Source organism: Microcaecilia unicolor, chromosome 5 (genome assembly GCF_901765095.1).
Source record: "Microcaecilia unicolor chromosome 5, aMicUni1.1, whole genome shotgun sequence".
Classification (NCBI taxonomy): domain Eukaryota; kingdom Metazoa; phylum Chordata; class Amphibia; order Gymnophiona; family Siphonopidae; genus Microcaecilia; species Microcaecilia unicolor.
In genome coordinates this window covers 103,312,089-103,334,628 of record NC_044035.1, presented here as the reverse complement: position 1 = coordinate 103,334,628, position 22,540 = coordinate 103,312,089, and the positions used below count along the sequence as shown (strand labels likewise).

Below are 22,540 nucleotides of genomic sequence, written 5' to 3'. Positions count from 1 at the left end.
TGCATAATGCAGGCACTTTTGCTGTATACCCCCACTTTTTACATGCATATTCTTCCAATTTTATAGTAGCCATATTCAATTTTATGTGGGGAAAACAGTTTTTAAAATTACTCCCTTTTTGGGTAGAAGTGCGCGCCTTGTGGAAGCTGAGTGCAAAGAGTAAATTTTCAGAAAGCCCTTTTATCGAGAGAAATGATTACTAAATATGTTCATTGTCTTACAGAGGTATGCAGCTGTTGCTTGATTATCCAGAAGATAATATAGAACAGATATTTTATCTCAATTTTACAGTAAGTTTTTGCTTATTGTTATATGAATTGTTGAAAAATCTGATTAGAAGTGATGTCCAGAAAACAATGATAGCCTGAAATTTGTCCACAATCATCCTATATTATAATTCTCACCTCCAACGTTCTGACGTACCTGGGACCGTGACTCATTCCGAGTTGGTCTGCTAGGCGCCGTAGATCAGGCTGACATCACCGTAACCATTATGATGTCAACTTCAGAACCCGGGGGGGGGGGAATGCCTCACAGCTGATTCATGTCCAGAGGAGGGTCGCTGGACATGGGTGGCTGGAGGGGGGGGCAGGGGAGAGAGGAGGGTTGCTGGACATGGGTGGCTGCAGGGGGAGAGGAGGGTTGCTGGATATGGGTGGCTGCAGTGGGCACAGGGAAAGAGGAGGGTGGCTGCAGGGGGAGAGGAGGGTCGCTGGATATGGGTGGCTCCAGGGGAGCCGAGGAAAACCTTGCTAGCGCCCGTTTCATTTGTGTCAGAAACGGGCCTTTTTTACTAGTGAATAAATAATTTGATCCATGAGTATCCTTACTTCCCATTCATAACATCTGAGTATTAAACTAAGGTGGAGAGCTTGATCAGTTTTCAAGCTTATTTGGTAGCATCTTTGAGAAGTAAGAGAGCAGCAAGAATATTTTTCATTGGCATATTTTTCAAGAGCATTACTAGCTATGATACATGCAAGTAATGCAGCAGCAAAGCATAGAGTACAGCTGTTTGAGTGTTAAACAGCAAATTGTGTAGCGGATGCTTTGTATAATACAACATTGATCTCGGAAATGAAAAGCACAGCATCAGTCTCGGTAAGAACCATTTGATGGTCAGTCAGGGTAATGATTCGCTTGATTTGTGTATTATGATTGTTTTATTAAATTGAATACCTTACCCAGTTGTATCTCACCTTGGTCACATGTGTGAGAAGGCAAGTATAATCAGTATTTTGCATACATGAACAATGGGTCCAGTATGGTAGTACCAGGCAGCTTAACCTTCTCCCGGGCCATAGGCACATTCTTGGTCGTAAGACCCTTACAGTAGCAGGTGTGAGTATTGAAGCAGCTGTGTGGCCATTTTTATTTATTAATGAATTTGATATACCACCCCTTGTGGATATTATCAAAGCAGTTCACAATATGGTAACCAGTAAACAAGAAAATCAGTAGGGAAAAGTAGGCTGGAGCATCCATTCAAACTACAGGCATGAAACACAAAGAAAAAGGAAAGGGATGCTGTAAATTACAGTCCAATCCAGCATAAAGTAACTGAGTTGAGCTGAGGATGACACTAGGCAAGTAGAATAAACGAAAAGCGAGAGTAGAGAATTCCTCAGTCTTCAAGCCTCAATCAGCATCCTATTGAGGTGAGAAGAGCCATGTTTTTGAACCATTTTTAAATCTTGCATAGTTATTCTCCATTCGTAAATGTAGAGTTAAGGAATTCCAATAACTCGGAGCAAGTTAGCAGAAAGGAGAGCGATGTGTGCACTTGAAGTTCATTTGCACCATGATAGGTGTGATCTTGCATAATCTAAGGGAGTGGGGATAGGGGTTAACAAGTGAGGCAAGGTAAACTGGGGTACCATCCTATATAATAAAACGCACCTCCAACATTCTGAAGCTGACTGCATGTTTGAGGCATTCCTGCTCTCTGTATCCATCTCCTGAATTGACATCACGTACTTCCGGGTTCGTCACAAGCAGAAGTGACCAACCACACGAGGTTTCTCGGCTTCAGAATGTTGGAGGTGCATTCTATTAAATAGGATTGGTCAGTTCCTTGAAGCACAGCCAGAGCTCAGCGTCCTGCACAGTAATGCTGAGACACCAGAGAGGGAGGGAGGGGGGGCCTGACACCAGAGAGAGAGAGGGAGGGAGGGGGGGCCTGACACCAGAGAGGGAGGGAAGAGGTATCTCTGTCACACACACACACACACACACTCTCTCTCTCTCACAGTCAATGTCTTTCTCTCTCTCACTCTCAAACACTGTCTCTCACACACTCTATGTCTCACACTGTATCACATTCACTCTCTATGTGTCACACAGTTACTCACACACTCTCTTGGTCTCATACACTCAGTCTCACAGAGAGTCTGTGTCTCACACACACTCTCTCTCGCACACACTGTATCTGTGTGAAACACACTCTCGCTCTCACACTGTGTCTCACATACACACTTGCACACACTCTCATTCTCTCACACACACACTCTCTCTCACAAACACACTCACACCCAGACTCACTCTCTCTCTCTCACACACACACTCGCACATTCACTCTCTCTCTCACACACAGTCACTCTCACATACACACTCCGAGGAAAACCTTGCTAGCGCCCGTTTCATTTGTGTCAGAAACGGGCCTTTTTTACTAGTGTGTAATATTATACGTACAGCCTTGCCAGTTTTAAAATGATCTTAAGTGGTGTGATCCATGCTTTTGTTTGTTTGTTTTAATCTTAATTAAAGCTGTCATAAATGGGGATTAGAGAGGTGGAAGAGATCACTAGCCATAGGCGGTCGGTGGCCCAACTGTTTGAGGAGGCTAAAGGGGGCGGGATTAGGGGTGGGGCCAGGGGTGGAGCTTACATCCATAATTGTCTGACAACACAGAAAAGAACAAGTAAAAATAAGATAGTTACAATTAATACCTTTTATTAAATTTAGAAATTAGATATGTATCATATGTCAAAGAGTAAAGTTGTTGTTCAAAGCATATACTAACCACAATCACAACCTTTTTTTTTTTTTACATCCACTACTCTAGGCTATTACGATAGTGTACAGCATGGATTGGATGATATTTTAGATAAAATGAAGAAAATGTAGTGTAATGTAGGCATTGATTAGTAATACCGCACTCTTGCTACTTATTATAATTCTAAATGACATAAGAGGAGAACTTGTTTATCTAAAACTCTTTAAACTTACACAAAAGGTAATTTGTTTTGTAACAGGTTCTTGTTGTGTCTTGCAAGGCGCAACTGTTAAAGACGCTTGCTCACTTTGCATATATAAATATTTAAATTTAATACTTAAAGCCATAAATCAAAACATTGTATAGTGCCAGTAGCTGAAAATTTGTTACTATTAGTGCAAGAGTCATGAATTTTCCTCTGGATCCCGAACTCTGTGGTAGGGAAAATGTGAGAAAGCGTGTACCTTTAAGTCTTGTTTGATCTCGCAAAGCAAGTTTGCCTTCTGGAAATAATTTCTGGGGTTGAAGAGCATGGAATTAGCAGATTTAATGTGGCTATTCAATGGATTGGTGGCGTACTATATCAGATTTAGCAAAAGGAGAGAGAAATTGAACATAGAGAATGCTTACATCTGTGAAGAATTATAAATTTTGCATTTTTAAAGGAACAAAATGCCTCGTTAACTAATCAGAATTCGATGTTTTGGGGTTACATTACAAATGGTTAGTGTTTCCTTCATTATACATTCCGTTTTAGCACTTAGAGATGCTGTTTATGTCTTCCAGACCATTTAAACTAAGATGTGAAGGCTCATTTTCAAAGCCTTTGAAAATGAACATCTAAGGTGTGTCGAAAAGGAAAAAAACTGGACTCGTCACATGATCAAAACAAGCAAAAAAAAAAAACATAAGTGTGCAAGGAACTGTGTTTTTGTTTCAAGTGTAATCTTACTGCAAGAGACTGTGTGGTCAGAACTGCATGTTCAAGATTTTTTTTAAATAGTCATAGGGTGGATATGTGAAGAGTGTGAAGGCCGGTTCCACAGATGTGTTTGCTTTTGTGACAGCTGGAACAGTTCCTACCGTTTCTGTGTGACTAAATGCAGTTTCTGCAATATTATACATTGTTAATACTTCCAGCAAATATAAAAAAAAAAGAAAAAAAATGCACACGCCAGAACTTTTGTTTCTTGTGAACTGTTAACAATATGTTTTCTTACCACAACCACACTGTAATTTTGTACCACGGCTCACCTCCGCTCCAGCCTTTCCCTTCTCGCTCAGTGTCCCGCCTTCCTCTGATGAGGTATTTCCTGTTTCCGTGAGGGCAGGACACTGAGCGAGAAGGGAAAGGCTGGAACGGAGGTGAGCCATCGCGTCGCTGCAACTTAAGGTTTAAACGCTGGGCACGGGCGGCCACTGCAGGAATGGAAAGGTCATCGTCGGGGAGCTGAGGGCAGGCTCAGCGGGGGGTGGGCGGCGGCAGAAAAGGCGAGGAAATGTCACAGCTTGGCTGGGGAGGCTTAGCCTCCCCAAGCCTCTTATACGGGGCACCTATGTCACTAGCTGTGCAAAATTCTGTGCAGGAACCAGGATCAGTGTCTCTCTTTGGTCCCTCTGCCCCCTTCACCCCCCACATCATCTTCTGCCAGTCTAGTTACAGCTATTCATTTGTACCATTCAGCTATACAGACACTGGCACCATTCAAATGAACAGTTGGGTGAAGGCTAACAGAGGTAGAGGACATGACCTGATGTGCAGCACCTCCTCTTTGTTGTACATTTTGGGCAGGGAAGGGGGAGAGGCATGGGACAAACCAAGCTCAAATAGGGTAAGTAGCACAGAGGAGTGAGGGTCAGTGGAGCAGGCTAGGGAGAGGGAGAGAGTTAAGGCTGACTATGTGCTGTGGGGTAGGGGGAAGAAAAAGAATTGAAGGTGTGCACCATAAGGGTGAGGAGGTGGAGAAGGCAAGTTTGAGGGTGTGCAGTTGTGAGTGGGGGAAGAGTAACGAAAAATGGGGAGAGGAAGAGAAAGAATGAGAGGTGGGGGTATGCCTAGGGGAAAGGAGACTGAGAGGTGGGGGTATGCCTAGGGGGAAGGAGAATGAGAGGCTGGGGGTGTGCCTTTGGGGGCAGAGAGAATGAGAGGTTGGGGATGTGATTTGGGGAGAAGAAGAATGAGAGATGGTGAGGAGTGTGCCTAGGGGGAGGGATGCGAGGGTAGTAATAATCGCCACTAAGTGTCAGTGATAGGATAAAGACTGTAGAAAAATAACTGTTTAGCACTCAGAGTGGCAGGTGCAGTTCTGGTCACTTTTTGGGCAGACTGAATGAATTGTTACTATGTGGTAAAAACTGTGTCTTTATTTAGCTGGCCTTAGTTTTATCCCTGTAGATATATACTAATAAACTATGAGGACCTGTATAACTAATAACAATAACAAAATAATTTATTTACAAGACTGAAATATAGACAAGAATGTGACAGAACAAAATATTAGAATAAAAGTTCTTTAAATGCTAGAATGGACACTAGTCAGGTATCATTTGGAATAAAAGCACACTATGGCAAAGTGCCATCTTTTTGTCCCCCAATAGGACAGTGATTAAAGATCTTGACTTATGCAACCTGAGTAGAATGAGAGGATGGGGGTGTGAATTTTAAAAGTAACGTGCACAGATTTTTCAATATTTTTCTGCAGAATTTTTATTTTATTTATTTTTTTGCACTGAATTTCCCCAGGAGTAGTTACACAATAGAATTTGCAATTCTTTGTGCTGAAAGAATATGCTTCCCATGACTTCAAAGCACAGGCCAAAGAATATATTAGTAGTGAGAATTGTGATGAAACTATGGGCTATAAAGTCTTGGTGCAGAATTCCTCAGCAGAATTTTGGGCATTACAAACTAATTATTATCAATAGAAATCAAACAAAATAAAACATGGAAAAGAAAATAAGATGATACCTTTTTTATTGGACATAACTTAATACATTTCTTGATTAGCTTTCGAAGGTTGCCCTTCTTCGTCAGATCGGAAATAAGCAAATGTGCTAGCTGACAGTGTATATAAGTGAAAACATTCAAGCATTACTATGACAGTCTGACAGGGTGGGAGGATGGGGATGGGTAGGAGGTATGCATGGGGACATCAAAGCATATCATTGATATTCTGACAGAATGGGTGTGGATAGGTGCGGGGTGGGGTGATCAACAGAGACATACAGCTTTATGGTTTACTAGTAAAAAAGGCCCGTTTCCGAAACCAATGAAACGGGCGCTAGCATGTGGTTTTTTTTTGTGTGTGTGTATGTGTCACAGAGTTATTTTGTGTGTGTGAGTGTGTGAGGGTGCGGTGTGTGTGCAGGTTGTTGACGGCTGCAGCGGAATGCTGGAACATTTATGCGCTGCAGGAATCAGCGCCGTCTTTTTCCGGGTGCTCGGGGAATCCCCAAGGTGGGAGACAGCTTGCCTGAGGCTGGGGATGGTTGGGCACGTCCTTGGCCGCTTCGGCAAAAGGGGAAGAGGAAGGGGGTGGGGAGTTACCTGCAGCCGCCTGAGAAACCATGTATTCTTTGTTTGTTTTGTATTATTAGTTTGCATTTCTGTTGAAGAAAGAGTGGATGCCTTTCAAATGATGGAGGTGGTGCGTCGGTGTGCGGTTGTTTTGTTAGTTTGGCAGCCAGTCTCCAGCGATTCCTAGGCAGGGAAGGAGTACTCCTCCCCCTTCCTTGTTCGCTGCTGGCTGGGTCGTGGATAATCCTTCCAGCTGGGCCGCAGCTTGTCCTGTTCGCCCACGTCCCAGATGGTGACGGGCACGTTGTTTTCCGGCTCCTCTGACTCCATGTCAAGCGATCCCAAATATAGTCTGTGCTATAGGCCCTCTGGCACTCTTCAGTACTGGCATTAGGCATTTAAAAATTTCTCCCCCCCCCCCCCCCCCCCCCCGGTCTATTTTTGCACATACCCACAGCAGGAATATTCTTCTCTCGTTCCAGCGGTGGTTCTGTGCTGTCCGTGCTGCCCAGATAATGAGCCATTCTGCTGGGGAATGCTCCTCCCTTATTGTCACGTAGTTTCCTCTGATTGGTCCGTCTTACGTTGCCTAGTGTTGCCTGGGAACGGTGTTGTGATGGTCCTTTGTGTTTCAGAATGTTGAGTGTGTTTTTTCTGATTGGTCCGTCATGCGAGGGCGGGGCAGAGAGACATGGTCAGTGTTGTGGCTTCACCACCATGAATCCATGAACCCTTCAGTGAGTGACTGAGTGACTTCAGAACGTTGTCTTCAGAAAGTTGAGGGTGAGTTTTATTATAGTAGATAATGGGCTAGGAACCCCAGATCCTTGTTAAGTCCTTTCTGTTGGGTGTTAAAATATTCAATCATTATTGAAAGTACAGCATTTACAGACAGATGATCAAAACCCCGCGCTGTTCCAAACAGCGATCCAAAAATAGCACTGGAACAGCACGGGGCTTTATTAGACCTATGATCGGAGATAATTGCATGCAAATTTAAGCACGCAATTATCTCTGATCATGGGGTAGAAGTGCGGGAGAACCTGGGGGGGGGGGATCATCGGGAGGACCGGAGGTCCAGCGGACCTCCAGCCCCCCTGTCACTGGGGTGGGGGTTGGTTGGTCACCCACTAGGCCACCAGGGACCCTTTGCTGGGGGAGTTAGGGGGAGGATCGTTGGGGGGGACTGGAGGTCCAGCGGACCTCCAGCCCCCCTGTCGCTGGGGGGGGGGAGGGTTGGTTTTTGGCCCACTAGGCCATAAGGGACCTTTTGCTGGGAGAGTTGGGGGGGGGGCTGGAGAACCTGAGGGAGGGATCATCGTGGGGACCTGTCGCTGGCAGGTGCTGTTGGGGGGAATGGGGGCCTGCCAGCATGCAAATGAATGCTGGACAAGGCTCACCATTCTTCCCCAATGATCTGCAAACCTTAACACCAGCTCAGAGCTGGCGTAGGGTTTGCTGCAGCCAGCGACCCAATCTTTGGTGCGCTGGCCGCTGATCATTGGGGATGAATATGTTTAGCCCTGTTTAGCATGCATTTGCATGCTAGTTGCATTCAGAGCCCTCGAGCGCGTTGTTTCATGCGCTCGAGGGCTCTGATCATAGGGCGTTAGCAAACGCTGGCGCTAGTATGGCGCTAACAGCCTCTAGCTCCAGCGTTTGCTTCTGACTATCCCCCTGTTAAAGATGAAGTCCCTGAGATTTTTGTCATGTTTGTATGGAAGCCACCAAAAATATACAAGGTTTTGTTTGTTAATCACTACACAGCCCTACTACTCAGTATTATCTCTTCTTCCAGAATATTTACAAAAATTATTGTGGCCTTAATAGCTTTAAGGAAATGATGTATTTAGAATCTTATCTAGATGATTGACTGGTGAAAACAGCAGCAGAATTATAAGCATAGTGCATGATGGTAGAGAGAGACCATATGGCTCTTTCAGTCTGCCTGTCCATAAATCATAAGTAAGGTGGAATGGATGAATAGGGAACAATCACTTGTTCTTTCAAAATAGTATTAAAACAACGGGAACCCCCCATGAAACTAATAAACACATTTAAAACAAATTAGAGAGAGTTTTTGTTTTCCCACCCAACGTAGAGTTAAGCTGTAGAATTTATTGCTGGAAGACCTGATCAAGTCATATCATACAGTGAGGCATGTTTTCAAAGCATTTAGACTTACAAAGTTACATAGAGGCATATTTTCAAAGCACTTTGGGAGGCTAAGTTCCATAGGTTTCTATGGAACTTTGGGAGGCTAAGTGCTTTGAAAATGAGCCTCATAGTAACTTATGGAACTTTGTAAGTCTAGCTCAAGTTATATTCAGCAGGGCTCATTTTATTCCTGTGGGTCTGGCTGCAGTTAACGCAAGCTAAGTTTTAGTAGAAGTCCCCCTAAGTGCTTCGAAAATGAGCCTCAGTGTATTGCAAATGTCTTCCCACCCTTGTACATTTTTCACATTCACATTTTTCACATAAAAAATACTGTTCAGTACGTACTTTTGTTTCACTGATCTATACAACATACTCTATATATTTAACATAAAAAAACTAATAAAAATATTTAAAAAGTTAACAGGAATAAGAAACCAAAAAAATATCTAGCATTCGCAAGTGTTCACACCAACTTGTTGGAAGCCCATTCTTTACCAAAAATAGCCATGTCATTTGGATAAGTGTCTACCAATTCCTTACAGTAGTTTTTGCTCATTAATTTTGGCAGGATAGTTCAAGCTCTTTCTAGTTAAGAATATAAGCACATAAAATATGCTATACTCTGTTGACCAAGTAGGTTTGGGATAATCTGTAGTCTAATTTATTTATTGGAATTTATTAGCCACCTTATAAAGAGATTCACCAAGGTACTGTACAAGTGCTGCTTGATATAAACAACTGACATTGGGTTAGCAGTGTAATAGTAAAATGATCAAAATGTAAGCATAAAATATAATCAATAAGATAAACTTGAAATGATCCAGGATCAGAAATATGCATATTCAAACAGCACAGTAAAATATATAACAGAAATATGATAAAAGTGAGTAGAATGCAAATGATAACCAAAATAGGCAATATAATGAACATTCATGTTATTTAGATACTAGTGGAACCAAGCCGGTTTCGTCAGCAATGAAACGGGCCCTAGGAAGGCTCTCGTGTAAGCATTTTTTTCTCTCTCCCCTGCCCTCCCCTCCATGTCCAGTGATTCTTCCCTTCCCTCCCATCCCATGCCCTCCATGTCCAGCGATTCTCCTCTGCCATGCCCTCCCCTTGATGTCCCGCGATTCTGTCGTCCCCTCCATTTCCAGCGATTTGTACCTTAACGTTCTCTGGCTGGCCGGCTTCCGTTCCGTTCGTAACATCCTGACATCAGCTCACCTTCCGCGTTCCCTTCCCTCTCACTGTTCCGCCCTCCTCTGACTTCATTACGTCTTTACTCGAGGGCGGGACAGTGAGAGGGAAGGGGACGCTGGAGTCTTGCTGATGTCAGGGGATGTTACGAACCCAGCCAGCCAGAGAACGTTGGAGGTACAAATTATTATATAGGATGATAGTGTCAGCACAATATAAATGAAAATACTTTAATAAGCATCCACAGATTTCTTTTTGGATTCAGGTCTGAGCTTTGACTAGGCCGCTCAAGGACATTCACCTCCATCTTGCTGAGCAACTCCATTGTTGCTTTTGCTTTCTGCTTAACGTCATTTTCCTATGAAAGGTCCTAGGTCTTGGCAGACTCCAGGATCTGCTTGTACTTTGCACCATTCATATTTCCTTTGATCTTCACAATCCTCCAGTCCCCCTATTGTTGCTACAAAACATCTCCACAACATAATGGTACTGCTACCTTGCTTTACTGTACAGATGGTATTAGTGTGATATGTTGTGTTTTACTCCATATATATCGTTTAGCAGTGAGGCCAAACAGCTACACTTTGACCTCATTAGGCCACAAAAACGTTTCCCGTATGTGTACAGTGTCCTCTAGATGTGTGTTGACAAGCTATGTAGAGCTGTATCGAATAGCTTATTTTACTATTCAGACGAATACAAATAATGAAAAATATTATTCAGCTGAATACGAAAACCGAATACAAATAATGGGCATTGAGCTTTAACATAACAAATAGTAAAAGAAGCAATGTGAAGTCCGAGATCAAGGGCCCAGTTTACTACGGTGCATTATCTTCCCTGTTTCGGTTATATCTTTGAGAGATACCTTGTTCTGAGCCATGCGCTTTTGAATGCATATAAGAGCTTCCATTAGATAATTAGTAATAAGGACTAATAATGAGTTTGGTAGCACTATCATCTTCCCTGTTTTATTTTTATTGCCTTATTTGCTTTCTCCAAGCATTTGTATTGGGGTGGTTCTTCTATTGTGCTCTAAATGAATGGATATCCACTTATAGATAGAATTGCCTTAGTATATTTTTGTATACGATGTTATAATTAGAATGCATGTTTTTCCTTTCAGGTTGAAATACTTGTTATAATACTTGGTAAAAGTAAAAATTAATAAAAAGAAAAGAGAGAGAGAAAAAAGAAAGTTTGTGTACAGAAAGAAAGTTAATTAGCAAGTGACTGTATTTTGGTGTCGCGTTCTCGAGGGCCTTGGCATTCTGTCAGGCCCTCGAGGCAGGACTGGAGTTCGTGAGCCCTTGGGCCACTGCCGAGGAGCGGCAGCGGCAGGCAAGTCCACCTCGGGACTGGAAACACAGAAGAGCAGTACTGGAACTCTAGCCTGGAGTAGTACAAGGCAGGCAACTAGAACAGATGAGACAGGAACAGCTTCACCTGCACCTAGCCACCGTTCCTCCGGAGTTGAGCTCCGAAGTGCAGGCGGCCAGCAGGACTTGCAGGATAAGGCAGGAACTGAAGATCCAGAGGACCCACCCTGGGTCTGGGATACACGAGGGCAACAGGGCACGGAACTAGACTTAGACAGTGTGCTGCTGCACAGCCACTATCAAGACCCAAAAGACAGACCAAGGAACACAAGGCATACAGAAGCTAGCAGGAGCAAGGACTAGGGCAGCAACACACTAGGCAGAACGGGGATCCGGGAATACCCACAGGGTACACCCTCTAGCTAGGTGGAGACAGGATACAGGAATAATCACCCAGGAAATACACACTAGCCGGACAGATACAGGATTCAGGATATACCCACAGGATATACAAGCAGGGTAGGCACACAGGCAAGGCAGGGTTCAGGGTAAAGAGAGCAAACCAGGAATAACAGGCCAAGGGTTTTGGGCAGGCAGCACAGCAAACAGAGTAACCAGGAAGAACAGGCCAAGGGTCTGAAGCCACAGCCGTTCCACACACTGACTGGGGAACCCACAAAGGCTGAGGCTTCGCATACAGACAGAGAACAAACCCGGACAAAGGCTTCACCCCAACCCAGGGTAAGCCAGGAACAGAGGCTTCACCCCAAACACAGGGTAAGCCAGGAACAGAGGCTTCACTCCAAACACAGGGTAAGCCAGGAAGGACCCGCAGTCCACAGACAGACAATGGCAGGGAAGACCCCCCCACGGAAGGACAACAGAGACACAGACACAGAAAGAAACTGGGCTGGAACCCAGAGAGAGGCTAAGCAGTAGTGCAGCAGACACTTACTAACCTGACCTGGCCTAAGAGCATAACACTTAAGCAAAGACCCTGACTGCAAGCACAGCACTTCCTTATGAAGGCTCTCACTGATGAGTCACCAGCAGCAGGACAGAAGCAGGAAGTACACTGACCCCAAAGAGAGGCTTGACACACATAGGAAGTGAGCCCACAGAAAAGACAAGCAGGAGCCATCTTGGAAGCTGGCACAGACCCAGTGGCAGCCATCTTAGATGCTGGCTCCCTAGAGAGGCATAGCCCACACAGGTGAGGTCTAGTGAAGCAATCAGCCCAGAGACTAGAGACAAGACAAACACAAACACAGACAGAAGCCAGCAGAACTGCTGACCCCCAGAAAGAAGGTAAGGCTGAGGGTGGTCACGGCCATAGACGTGACATTTGGGCACATCGAATGTCCTAAAAGAAAATTTTGAAAAGCCACTTCTGTGGAACCTCTGGTCAAAAATAATGCACCTGGGTTAGGATTTTTCTTTAGTTTGTTTGAGGGTTAAGAATAAAACTTTGTCTGGTTTCTAGTAGATGGTTCTGTGTTTTCACCTAGTTGTTAATGCTAGATGTTTTGAGTGGCTATTTTAAGCCACCCTGTCTGATTTCAGTTTAGCTCATCCGTTGGCTTTATCGTTGGTGGTATTCTGGATCAGAATGTACCAGACTCACTTGGGACATAATCCTTATGTTTCTCCAGTGAAATAAATGCATTTGTAAAGAGTTCAGACGTAACCTCTTTTTAAAACCTGCATAATTCTTACATAGTTCAAGGGTAGTTCTGTATTTTATTGATCTAGCTCACCACAGGCATGAATAGCTGCTAACTTCTTCCTTAGTACAATTGAAGAGCTACTTTCAATTTTAACATGATGCAGCAAATATTTTTCTATTGTTTGCCCCCCAACAGTTTCTCAGTTCTGTGCTTAGCCTATTATCTTCACGTGTTCTTATTGCGCTTTGGCAGAGTCACTCGCTATGTACTTTGGAAGGCCTCTCAACTTTTGTTCCTGCTTACATTAAAGGAATTTTGAAGTTTACACTGTCTGCTGGAAACAGCTCCTCATTAATGGTTATAGCCAGACATCATGCCATATGCTTTTTCGTATTCATTCCTCTATACCCTGAAAGCATGGTCAGGCAGGTTTTATTTTCTTAACAGAACTACTTTGATTAGTCTCTGTTTCCTGCCTGAGAAGTAGAGTTTCACCAGAGGAGTCCAAGCAGCCATATATGGGGGTATTTAGTAAATGCCTGAATTGGTGACAAGTACATTCATACGTCTTACTGCTTGGATTTTTCAGGATTTTCAAAGTGGATCTACATGTATATGTTAACTTTAAAAATGATCCTAGGAAAAGTACCCAGTCACATTTACACCTGCTAATTTGCACAGACATTTTTTCTCTGAGTACAAATATTTCTCCGAGGACAAGCAGGCTGCTTGTTCTCACGACTGGGTTGACGTCCACGGCAGCCCCCACCAACCGGAACAAAAACTTCGCGGGCGGTCCCGCACGCAGGGCACGCCCACCGCGCATGCGCAGCCGTCTTCCCGCCCGTGCGCGACCGTTCCCGCTCAGTTTTTTTCGATTCCGCGCTGAAGAGAGACGTGTTATTGTCTCTCTCTTTGTCAGCCCCGGAAACTGGATCGCGGCCTAGCCGTGAGTTTTTCTCCTTTCGTGCGTGTTCGCGCCTCTTTTCTTTATTTCTTCTGTAAAAAAAAAAAGAAAAAAGAAGTTGTTCCCTCGTCGTCTTTAGCCGCTGGGGCGCCCCATTGCGGCCTTGTGGCCGCGCGGTCGTTTCTTTTTTCGGGCGTGCTTTTCACCGCCACCATCCACGACTTTGACTTCGCCAACACGATTTTTCCGTCAATGTCCTCGAAGGTCCCGAGCAGATTCAAAAAGTGTGGTCGGTGCGGCCGGCAGATCTCGCAAACCGATACCCACGCTTGGTGCCTCCAGTGCCTTGGGCCGGAGCATAATACCAAGACGTGCACCTTGTGTCTCGGCTTGCGGAAGCGGACACAGGTGGCGAGGCAAGTTCTTCGGGACCGTCTTTTTAGAACTTGCGCCGGCCCCTCGACGTTGACGGCATCGGTGTTGACGACGAGATCTTCGGTACCGATGTCGACGAAATCGGCACCGACCCCTGGAGTACAGGTACCGTTGGCCCTCCGGACCACCGGCGATGGCGGGGGTGAGCGGCCGCGCGGGCAATCTGCCCCGGCCACTCCCTCTACCCAGGGCCATCGGGACCGAACCCTGTCAGACTCGATCTCTCGAGGCCGGGGGGGGGTTCTACCTCCTCTTCATCTCTGCTGCCGAGTGCCGATGATGGGCACCGAAAAAAGACTAAAAAACACCGTCATCGGTCGCCCACGGCGCACGGGACTACCAGCTCCGGTGCCTCCAGAGATGATTCGACGCCGAGGAAGCGGCAGTGCCGAGAGGAGCGTTCCCCTTCGGTCGAAGAGGTGTCGCTGCGTCAGTCCATGGGTACTTCGGTACCGTCTCCTGGACCAGAGCAGCTTCCGGCACCCACACCGGCCCCCCTGCCTTTCCCGACAGCGGGCCTTGAAAAGTGCCTCCGAGCCATCCTTCCAGGGATTCTGGAAGGGCTGATGCGCCAGGCTTTGCCGGCACCAGGGGGTGCTTGGGCCCCGGCGCCGTTGATGGAGGCGCCGGCGTGCTCTAGCTCAATGCAGAGGCCTCTGACACCGACGCCGCTTGCGGTACCGGTGTCGACAGCCACGCAGGTGGAATCCCCGTCGACGTCGATGGAGGGAGCTTCATCCCCGCCAGCACGGGAGTCCACCGCTCGATGCCACCATCGAGGACATGGTTCCTCGCAGTCGAGACGAGCTCGGTTCAGGTCTGAGCTTCAAGAGCTCATGTCCGACACCGAGGAAGAGGCCTCATGGGGGGAGGAGGAGGATCCCAGATATTTCTCCTCAGAGGAGTCTGAGGGCCTTCCCTCCGACCCCACTCCTTCACCGGAGAGGAAGCTCTCACCCCCTGAGAGCCTCTCCTTTGCCTCCTTCGTCAGGGATATGTCTATTTGCATTCCCTTCCCCGTGGTCTCTGTGGATAAGCTGAGGGCTGAGATGATCGAGGTCCTCGACTATCCATCACCACCTAGAGAGTCTTCCACGGTGCCGTTGCACAATGTCCTCAAAGAGACACTGCTTCGGAACTGGCTGAAGCCCTTATCTAACCCCACCATCCCCAAGAAAGCGGAGTCCCAATACAGGATCCACTCTGACCCAGAGTTGATGCGGCCCCAATTGCCTCATGACTCGGCGGTCATGGACTCTGCTCTCAAGAGGGCACGGAGTTTGAAGGATACCGCCTCGGCGCCCCCGGGGCGGGAGTCTCGCACTCTGGACTCGTTTGGGAGGAAGGCCTACCAATCTTCCATGCTCGTGACCCGCATCCAGTCGTACCAGCTCTATACGAGCATTCACATGCGGAACAATGTGAAGCAACTGGCGGACCTGGTTGACAAGCTCCCTCCGGAGCAGTCCAGGTCTTTTCAGGAGGTGGTCAGGCAGCTGAAGGCGTGCAGAAAGTTCCTGTCCAGGGGTATCTATGACACCTGTGATGTGGCATCTCGAGCTGTGGCCCAAGGTATAGTGATGCGCAGACTCTCCTGGCTGCGTGCCTCTGACCTGGACAACCGCACCTAGCAACGACTGGCGGATGTCCCTTGCCGGGGGGATAACATCTTTGGTGAGAAGGTCGAGCAGTTGGTGGACCAACTACACCAGCGGGAAACCGCCCTCGACAAGCTCTCCCACCGGGCGCCTTCAGCATCCATCTCAGCAGGTGGACGGTTTTCCCAGGCCAGGCAGGCTGCGCTCTACGCCTACAACAAGCGTAGGTACACCCAGCCGGCCCGAAGGCCTCCTCAGGCACAGGGACAGTCCCAGCGCGCTCGTTCCCGTCAACAGCGGGCGCCTAAGCAGCCCCCTGCGCCTCCACAGCAAAAGCCGGGGACGGGCTTTTGACTGGATCCATGGGAACATAGCCACCATCAAAGTGTCCGTACCGGAGGAGTGTCGGAGATCCAAGATGGCGACGGTCTGAGTCGCCCTGCCAGACGCGCACGAATTCTTTCTGAGCAAGCGGTGTTCAGCGGTCCCTTACCTGATTCTCAGAATGGGGAAAAGGAGAGACAAAGTCAGGGAGACTCCCTCTCTCCCTGGCGGGTCAGACCAGCTTCGCCAGGCGAAATTGGAAGAATTTGCTGTAGCACTGGGTCCTGGGAAAGTTTCTACCCCCTCCGAAGAAGCAGGCGCTTCAATGCTGGCTGTCAGTGTAGACGGGGCTTCCCTGAGCCCCGTTGAACGTGCGGCGCCCCTGCAACCAGGAAGTGAGCGTTTCCTACAGAGCCCTGATGCCCCAACCCGGAATGGAGAGTCGGGTGCACAGGGAGGGAGCCTGGTGGAAGCCGGTGGAAATCAGAATGCTGTCAGCATGGAAGCCCCAGTACCGATTTCATCTTCTGGGCTGTCTTCACAGACAGTGAGTATCCTGGAGCTTGCTGTAAAAATGCACTACATCCTAAATTAACTGTTGGGAAAATGGAAAAGCCAGCCGTAGTGACATTAGAGTCACTATGGGATTTAACCTTTACAGCATACTCTTCCCTACAAACTATGGTGGTTAAAAATGCGGAGACTATAAAAATTTTGTCAGAAACTGCATTAACTCAAATGAAAAAGACTGGCTCTCAAGCCGAGGAAGTGAAAAAACTTACTGAAAGAACCTCAAAGATGGAACTTGTGGGTCAAACTCTGCTTAAAGAAAAGAATTTCACTTCCCGAAGGCTGGAATATCTGGAGAACCAGTCTAGAAGTCTTAATTTAAGGTTAATAAATTTCCCTAGCTCTCCTTTAGTCTCTCCAGTACAAATGGTTAAAAAATATTTTGTAGAAATTTTGGGTATGTCTGATACATCACTTCCACCCATTACTCGTGCGTTTTATTTACAAACTGACCCAAGGGGAGTAGGAAAATTTCCTCAAGAGGGTGGAGAGATGAATTTAACTACTTTTTTGGAATCATCTCTGGAGGTCGTTACAAGGAGAGCTACTTTGTTGGTTACTTTTGCTCTGGAGATTGATAGGGATGCAGTTCTGAGACTTTCACTAAGACATTTGGATTCAAAGTTTCTGGGTTCTAAAATAAGGATCTATCCTGATTTATCAAGAGAGACCCAAAAGCGGCGCAAGGCCTTTTTGGCTTTGCGCACAAGAACTTTGGCAACAGGAGCTAGTTTCCTGTTGAAATTTCCTTGTGTTTGCAGAATTGTATTTCAATCTAAACAATATCAATTTTTTGAACCTAAACGATTGGAGGAGTTTATAATAAGTAGGGAGGAAATAAATGTTAAGGTTTAATCCCATATGAACACTGATTAACCGGATTTGGTAGAATAACCCAAGACTAGGGCTTCGTTTATGTACTTCTTTCTGATTTATTTCTTTTAGATTGTTTGAAAAATCTTTCATCTTGGATCAATTTCTGTTAACTTGTGGTCGGTAGAATGTTTAAAATTAGAAATAAGGATGTATAATTTGGTTATATGATTTCTAAATTGTGTATTATCATTCATAAATGAGAAGTTATGTCTGTTAAAAACTTAATAAAGAAAATTAAAAAAAAAAAGTGTCCGTACCGGACGACCTGCTGGTTGGGGGGAGGTTGAAAGTTTTTCACCAAAGATGGCCTCTGATAACCTCCGACCAGTGGGTTCTCCAAATATTGCAGTGCGGATACACCCTGAATTTGGCCTCCACTCCACTCCACCAAATTGCCCACCGGGAGCCCAATCCTTCAGCTCCCATCACAGGCAGGTACTTGCAGAGGAACTCTCCGCCCTTCTCAGCGCCAATGCGGTCGAGCCCATGCCACCAGGGCAGGAAGGGCAGGGATTCTATTCCAGGTACTTCCTTGTGGAAAAGAAAACAGGGGGGATGCGCCCCATCCTAGACCTGAGAGGCCTGAACAAATACCTGGTCAAAGAGAAGTTCAGGATGCTTTCCTTAGGCACCCTTCTACCAATGATTCAGAAAGACGATTGGCTATGTTCCCTGGATTTAAAGGACACTTATACTCACATCCCGATACTGCCAGCCCACAGACAGTATCTCAGATTCCGCCTGGGGACACGGCACTTTCAGTATTGTGTGCTGCCCTTTGGGCTCGCCTCTGCCCCATGGGTGTTCACGAAGTGCCTCGTGGTGGTCGCGGCGTACCTACGCAAGCTGGGAGTGCACATTTTCCTGTATCTCGATGATTGGTTGGTCAAGAACACCTCGGAGGCAGGGGCTCTCCGGTCCATGCAGTGCACTATTCACCTCCTGGAGCTGCTGGGGTTTGTGATAAATTACCCAAAGTCCCATCTCCAGCCAGTCCAATCTCTGGAATTCATAGGAGCTCTGCTGAATTCACAGACGGCTCAGGCCTTTCTTCCCGAAGCGAGGGCCCACAACCTCCTGTCCCTCGCTTCCCAGACCAGAGCGTCTCAGCAGGTCACAGCTCGGCAGATGTTGAGACTTCTGGGTCATATGGCCTCTACAGTTCATGTGACTCTCATGGCTCGTCTTCACATGAGATCTGCTCAATGGACCCTAGCTTCCCAGTGGTGCCAAGCCACCGGGAATCTAGAAGATGTCATCCGCCTGTCCCTCAGTTGCCGCAATTCGCTGCACTGGTGGACATTTCTGACCAATTTGACCCTGGGACATCCATTCCAAATTCCGCAGCCCACGAAGGTACTGACAACGGATGCATCTTGCCTGGGGTGGGGAGCTCATGTCGATGGGCTCCACACCCAGGGATTGTGGTCCCCCCAGGAACAGGATCTTCAGATCAACCTCCTGGAGCTCCGAGCGGTCTGGAACGCACTGAAGGCCTTCAGAGATCGGCTGTCCTACCAAATTATCCAAATTCGGACAGACAATCAGGTTGCGATGTATTACATCAACAAGCAGGGGGGCACTGGATCTCACCCCCTGTGTCAGGAAGCCGTCAGGATGTGGCGTTGGGCCTGCCAGTTCGGCATGCTTCTTCAAGCTACATACCTGGCAGGTGTAAACAACAGTCTGGCCGACAGACTGAGAAGAGTCATGCAACCGCACGAGCGGTCGCTCCATTCCAGAGTGGTACGCAAGATCTTCCAAGAGTGGGGCACTCCCTCGGCGGACCTTTTCGCCTCTCAGACCAACCACAAGCTGCCTCTGTTCTGTTCCAGACTACAGGCACATGGCAGACTAGCGTCGGATGCCTTTCTCCTCCATTGGGGGACCGGTCTCCTCTATGCTTATTCTCCCATACCTTTGGTGGGGAAGACCTTACTGAACGTCCAGCAAGACCACGGCACCATGATTCTGATAGCGCCTTTTTGGCCCCGTCAGATCTGGTTCCCTCTACTTCTGGAGTTGTCCTCCGAAGAACCGTGGAGATTGGAGTGTTTTCCGACTCTCATTTCGCAGAACGACGGAGCGCTTCTGCACACCAACCTTCAGTCTCTGGCTCTCACGGCCTGGATGTTGAGGGCGTAGACTTTGCTTCGTTGGGTCTGTCTGAGGGTGTCTCCCGCGTCTTGCTTGCCTCTAGAAAGGATTCCACTAAAAAGAGTTACTTTTTTAAGTGGATGAGGTTTGTCGTCTGGTATGAGAGCAAGGCCCTAGAACCTCGTTCTTGTCCTGCACAGAACCTGCTTGAATACCTTCTGCACTTATCAGAGTCTGGCCTCAAGACCAACTCAGTAAGGAATCACCTTAGTGTGATTAGTGCTTACCATTATCGTGTAGAGGGTAAAGCCATCTCTGGAGAGCCTTTAGTCGTTCGATTCATGAGAGGCTTGCTTTTGTCAAGGCCCCCTGTCAAGCCTCCTGCAGTGTCATGGGATCTCAACGTCGTCCTCACCCAGCTGATGAATCCTTCTTTTGAGCCACCGAATTCCTGCCATCTGAAGTACTTGACCTGGAAGGTCATTTTCTTGGTGGCAGTTACTTCAGCTCGTAGAGTCAGTGAGCTGCAAGCCCTGGTAGCTCATAATACTTATACCAAATTTCATCATAACAGAGTAGTACTCCGCACTCACCCTAAGTTCCTGCCAAAGGTGGTGTCGGAGTTCCATCTTAACCAGTCAATTGTCTTGCCAACATTCTTTCCCAGACCACATACCCGCCCTGCTGAACGTCAGTTGCACACATTGGACTGCAAGCGAGCGTTGGCCTTCTATCTGGAGCGGACACAGCCCCACAGACAGTCCGCCCAATTGTTTCTTTCGACCCCAACAGGAAAGGGGTCGCTGTCGGGAAACGCACCATCTCCAATTGGCTAGCAGATTGCATTTCCTTCACTTACGCCCAGGCTGTGCTGGCTCTTGAGGGTCATGTCACGGCTCATAGTGTTAGAGCCATGGCAGCGTCAGTGGCCCACTTGAAGTCAGCCACTATTGAAGAGATTTGCAAGGCTGCGACGTGGTCATCTGTCCACACATTCACATCACATTACTGCCTCCAGCAGGATACCCGACGCGACAGTCGGTTCGGGCAGTCGGTGCTGCAGAATCTGTTTGGGGTTTGAATCCAACTCCACCCTCCAGGACCCGATTTTATTCTGTTCAGGCTGCACTCTCAGTTAGTTGTTCTTTGTAGGTCAATTTCTGTTATGCCCTCGCCGTTGCGAGGTTCAATTGACCTGGGTTCTTGTTTTGAGTGAGCCTGAGAGCTAGGGATACCCCAGTCGTGAGAACAAGCAGCCTGCTTGTCCTCGGAGAAAGCGAATGATACATACCTGTAGCAGGTGTTCTCCGAGGACAGCAGGCTGATTGTTCTCACCTACCCTCCCTCCTCCCCTTTGGAGTTGCATTTTGCTCATTCCTTTGCTTGTCATTCAACTGAGCGGGAACGGTCGTGCACGGGCGGGAAGATGACCGCGCATGCGCGGTGGGCGTGACCTGCGTGCGGGACCGCCCGCAAAGTTTTTGTTCCGGTTGGTGGGGGCTGCTGTGGACGTCAACCCAGTCGTGAGAACAATCAGCCTGCTGTCCTCGGAGAACACCTGCTACAGGTATGTATCATTCGCTGTACATTCTTTTGAAAATTCAAAAGTACATGCATAGTTCCAAATCCTACTTTGCCTCCACCCCCAGGAGCACCTTCCCCTTGTAGCAGGTAAAAATACTCCGAGAACAGTATTGCATTCATACTTTTAGTCACATATAAGGCAGGCAGGTTTACAGAACCACTGTTTATCTGTGGAAATGGCTTTGAAAATTACCCTCATAATGACAAGGGAGAATGTTTTGTGTGTGTGCATATCTATACAAACAAAGGGTGAAGGAAATATTGATAGGGGCCAGGTTTAGCAAGGCAGATCTTTTATTTTGTTTTTCAGGTTATTATGAAATCATAACTCAGGCAGATGAGTGTGGGACAGCTTTGTATGAAGGCCGCTCATTTACCTACAAATTGTATTGTCCCCATCTATAGAGGAAGAGGATTATTTTGGACTGTGTTAATGGAACTCTGAGAAATCTATCTGCTGGGAAAACTTTATTTTATTGCTCTGCAGCTTAAATCGATGGGGGAGGGAGAGCAGGTAGGTGGTATGAGCATATCAGGTTTTTCCTTTCATCTAGCTTCACTGTTTGATAATTTTTACGTGTAATTTAAAGAAAAGTGAAGTGGCTGAGTGGAGTTTCAACATATGTGATGCAGTAACATAAATAATGCCACTATGTATGGCAATTTTCATGCTTTCACTAGTAAATTGGTCTCTAATACACTTTTTCATAGATTACTGTGGAAAATTTTGGTGCAACAGAAGTTAAAGAACTCATTCCAAATGGTGAAAACACCCTTGTTAACCAACAAAACAAGTGAGTATTATTCAAAAAATAATTTATGCAAATTTGACAAATTGATTATGCAGAAGAAATATTTTTGTTAGTGCAAGAAAAAAAAACTGATGATCATTTTCATGTTTAATTGTTTAGTTAATTTTGTATTGTTTCCAGGGCTTAATTTCTGTGGGAACGGCTTGGAACATAGTTCCACCACTTCTTTTCAGAGTCCAGAGCGCTTCGTACCCTCACTGCAAAGAGGATGGGATGTGTGAGCCTGGAGCAGAACAGAGAACAATCACTCTGCCGTCTAGTCCTGCAACTCTTCTGTTGCTCCTGCCCCCTCCTCTGGCTCCACAATTCCACTTCCTTTTTGTCTACAAATTTTAAGCCCCAATTTCTTTCCATTGTTAATCTATTTATTGAAAGCAATTTTCAAACCAGCACCAGCTTATATGTTGCCCTTGTTAATTTTTAATATTCAAAACTATTCTATCTAAAAGACTTTTTTAAAATTATAATTTAATTTATTGTTTGGT

At 46.6% G+C, this 22,540-nt stretch overlaps 1 protein-coding gene across 2 annotated transcripts in view; it reads left to right on the top strand.

Annotated features, from left to right (window-relative positions):
• The window catches only part of HERC4 (HECT and RLD domain containing E3 ubiquitin protein ligase 4), a 164,104-nt gene that overhangs the window by 109,201 nt on the left and 32,363 nt on the right, over positions 1–22,540 (top strand). For both annotated transcript variants that reach the window (XR_003942136.1, XM_030203132.1), the window contains exons 20-21: positions 224–290; positions 21,955–22,037. Coding sequence is in view for 1 of the 2 variants with exons in the window: in XM_030203132.1 (XP_030058992.1) it covers positions 224–290; positions 21,955–22,037 (150 nt within the window). In the remaining variant the exon portion in view is untranslated. The remainder of the gene's footprint in view (positions 1–223; positions 291–21,954; positions 22,038–22,540) is intronic.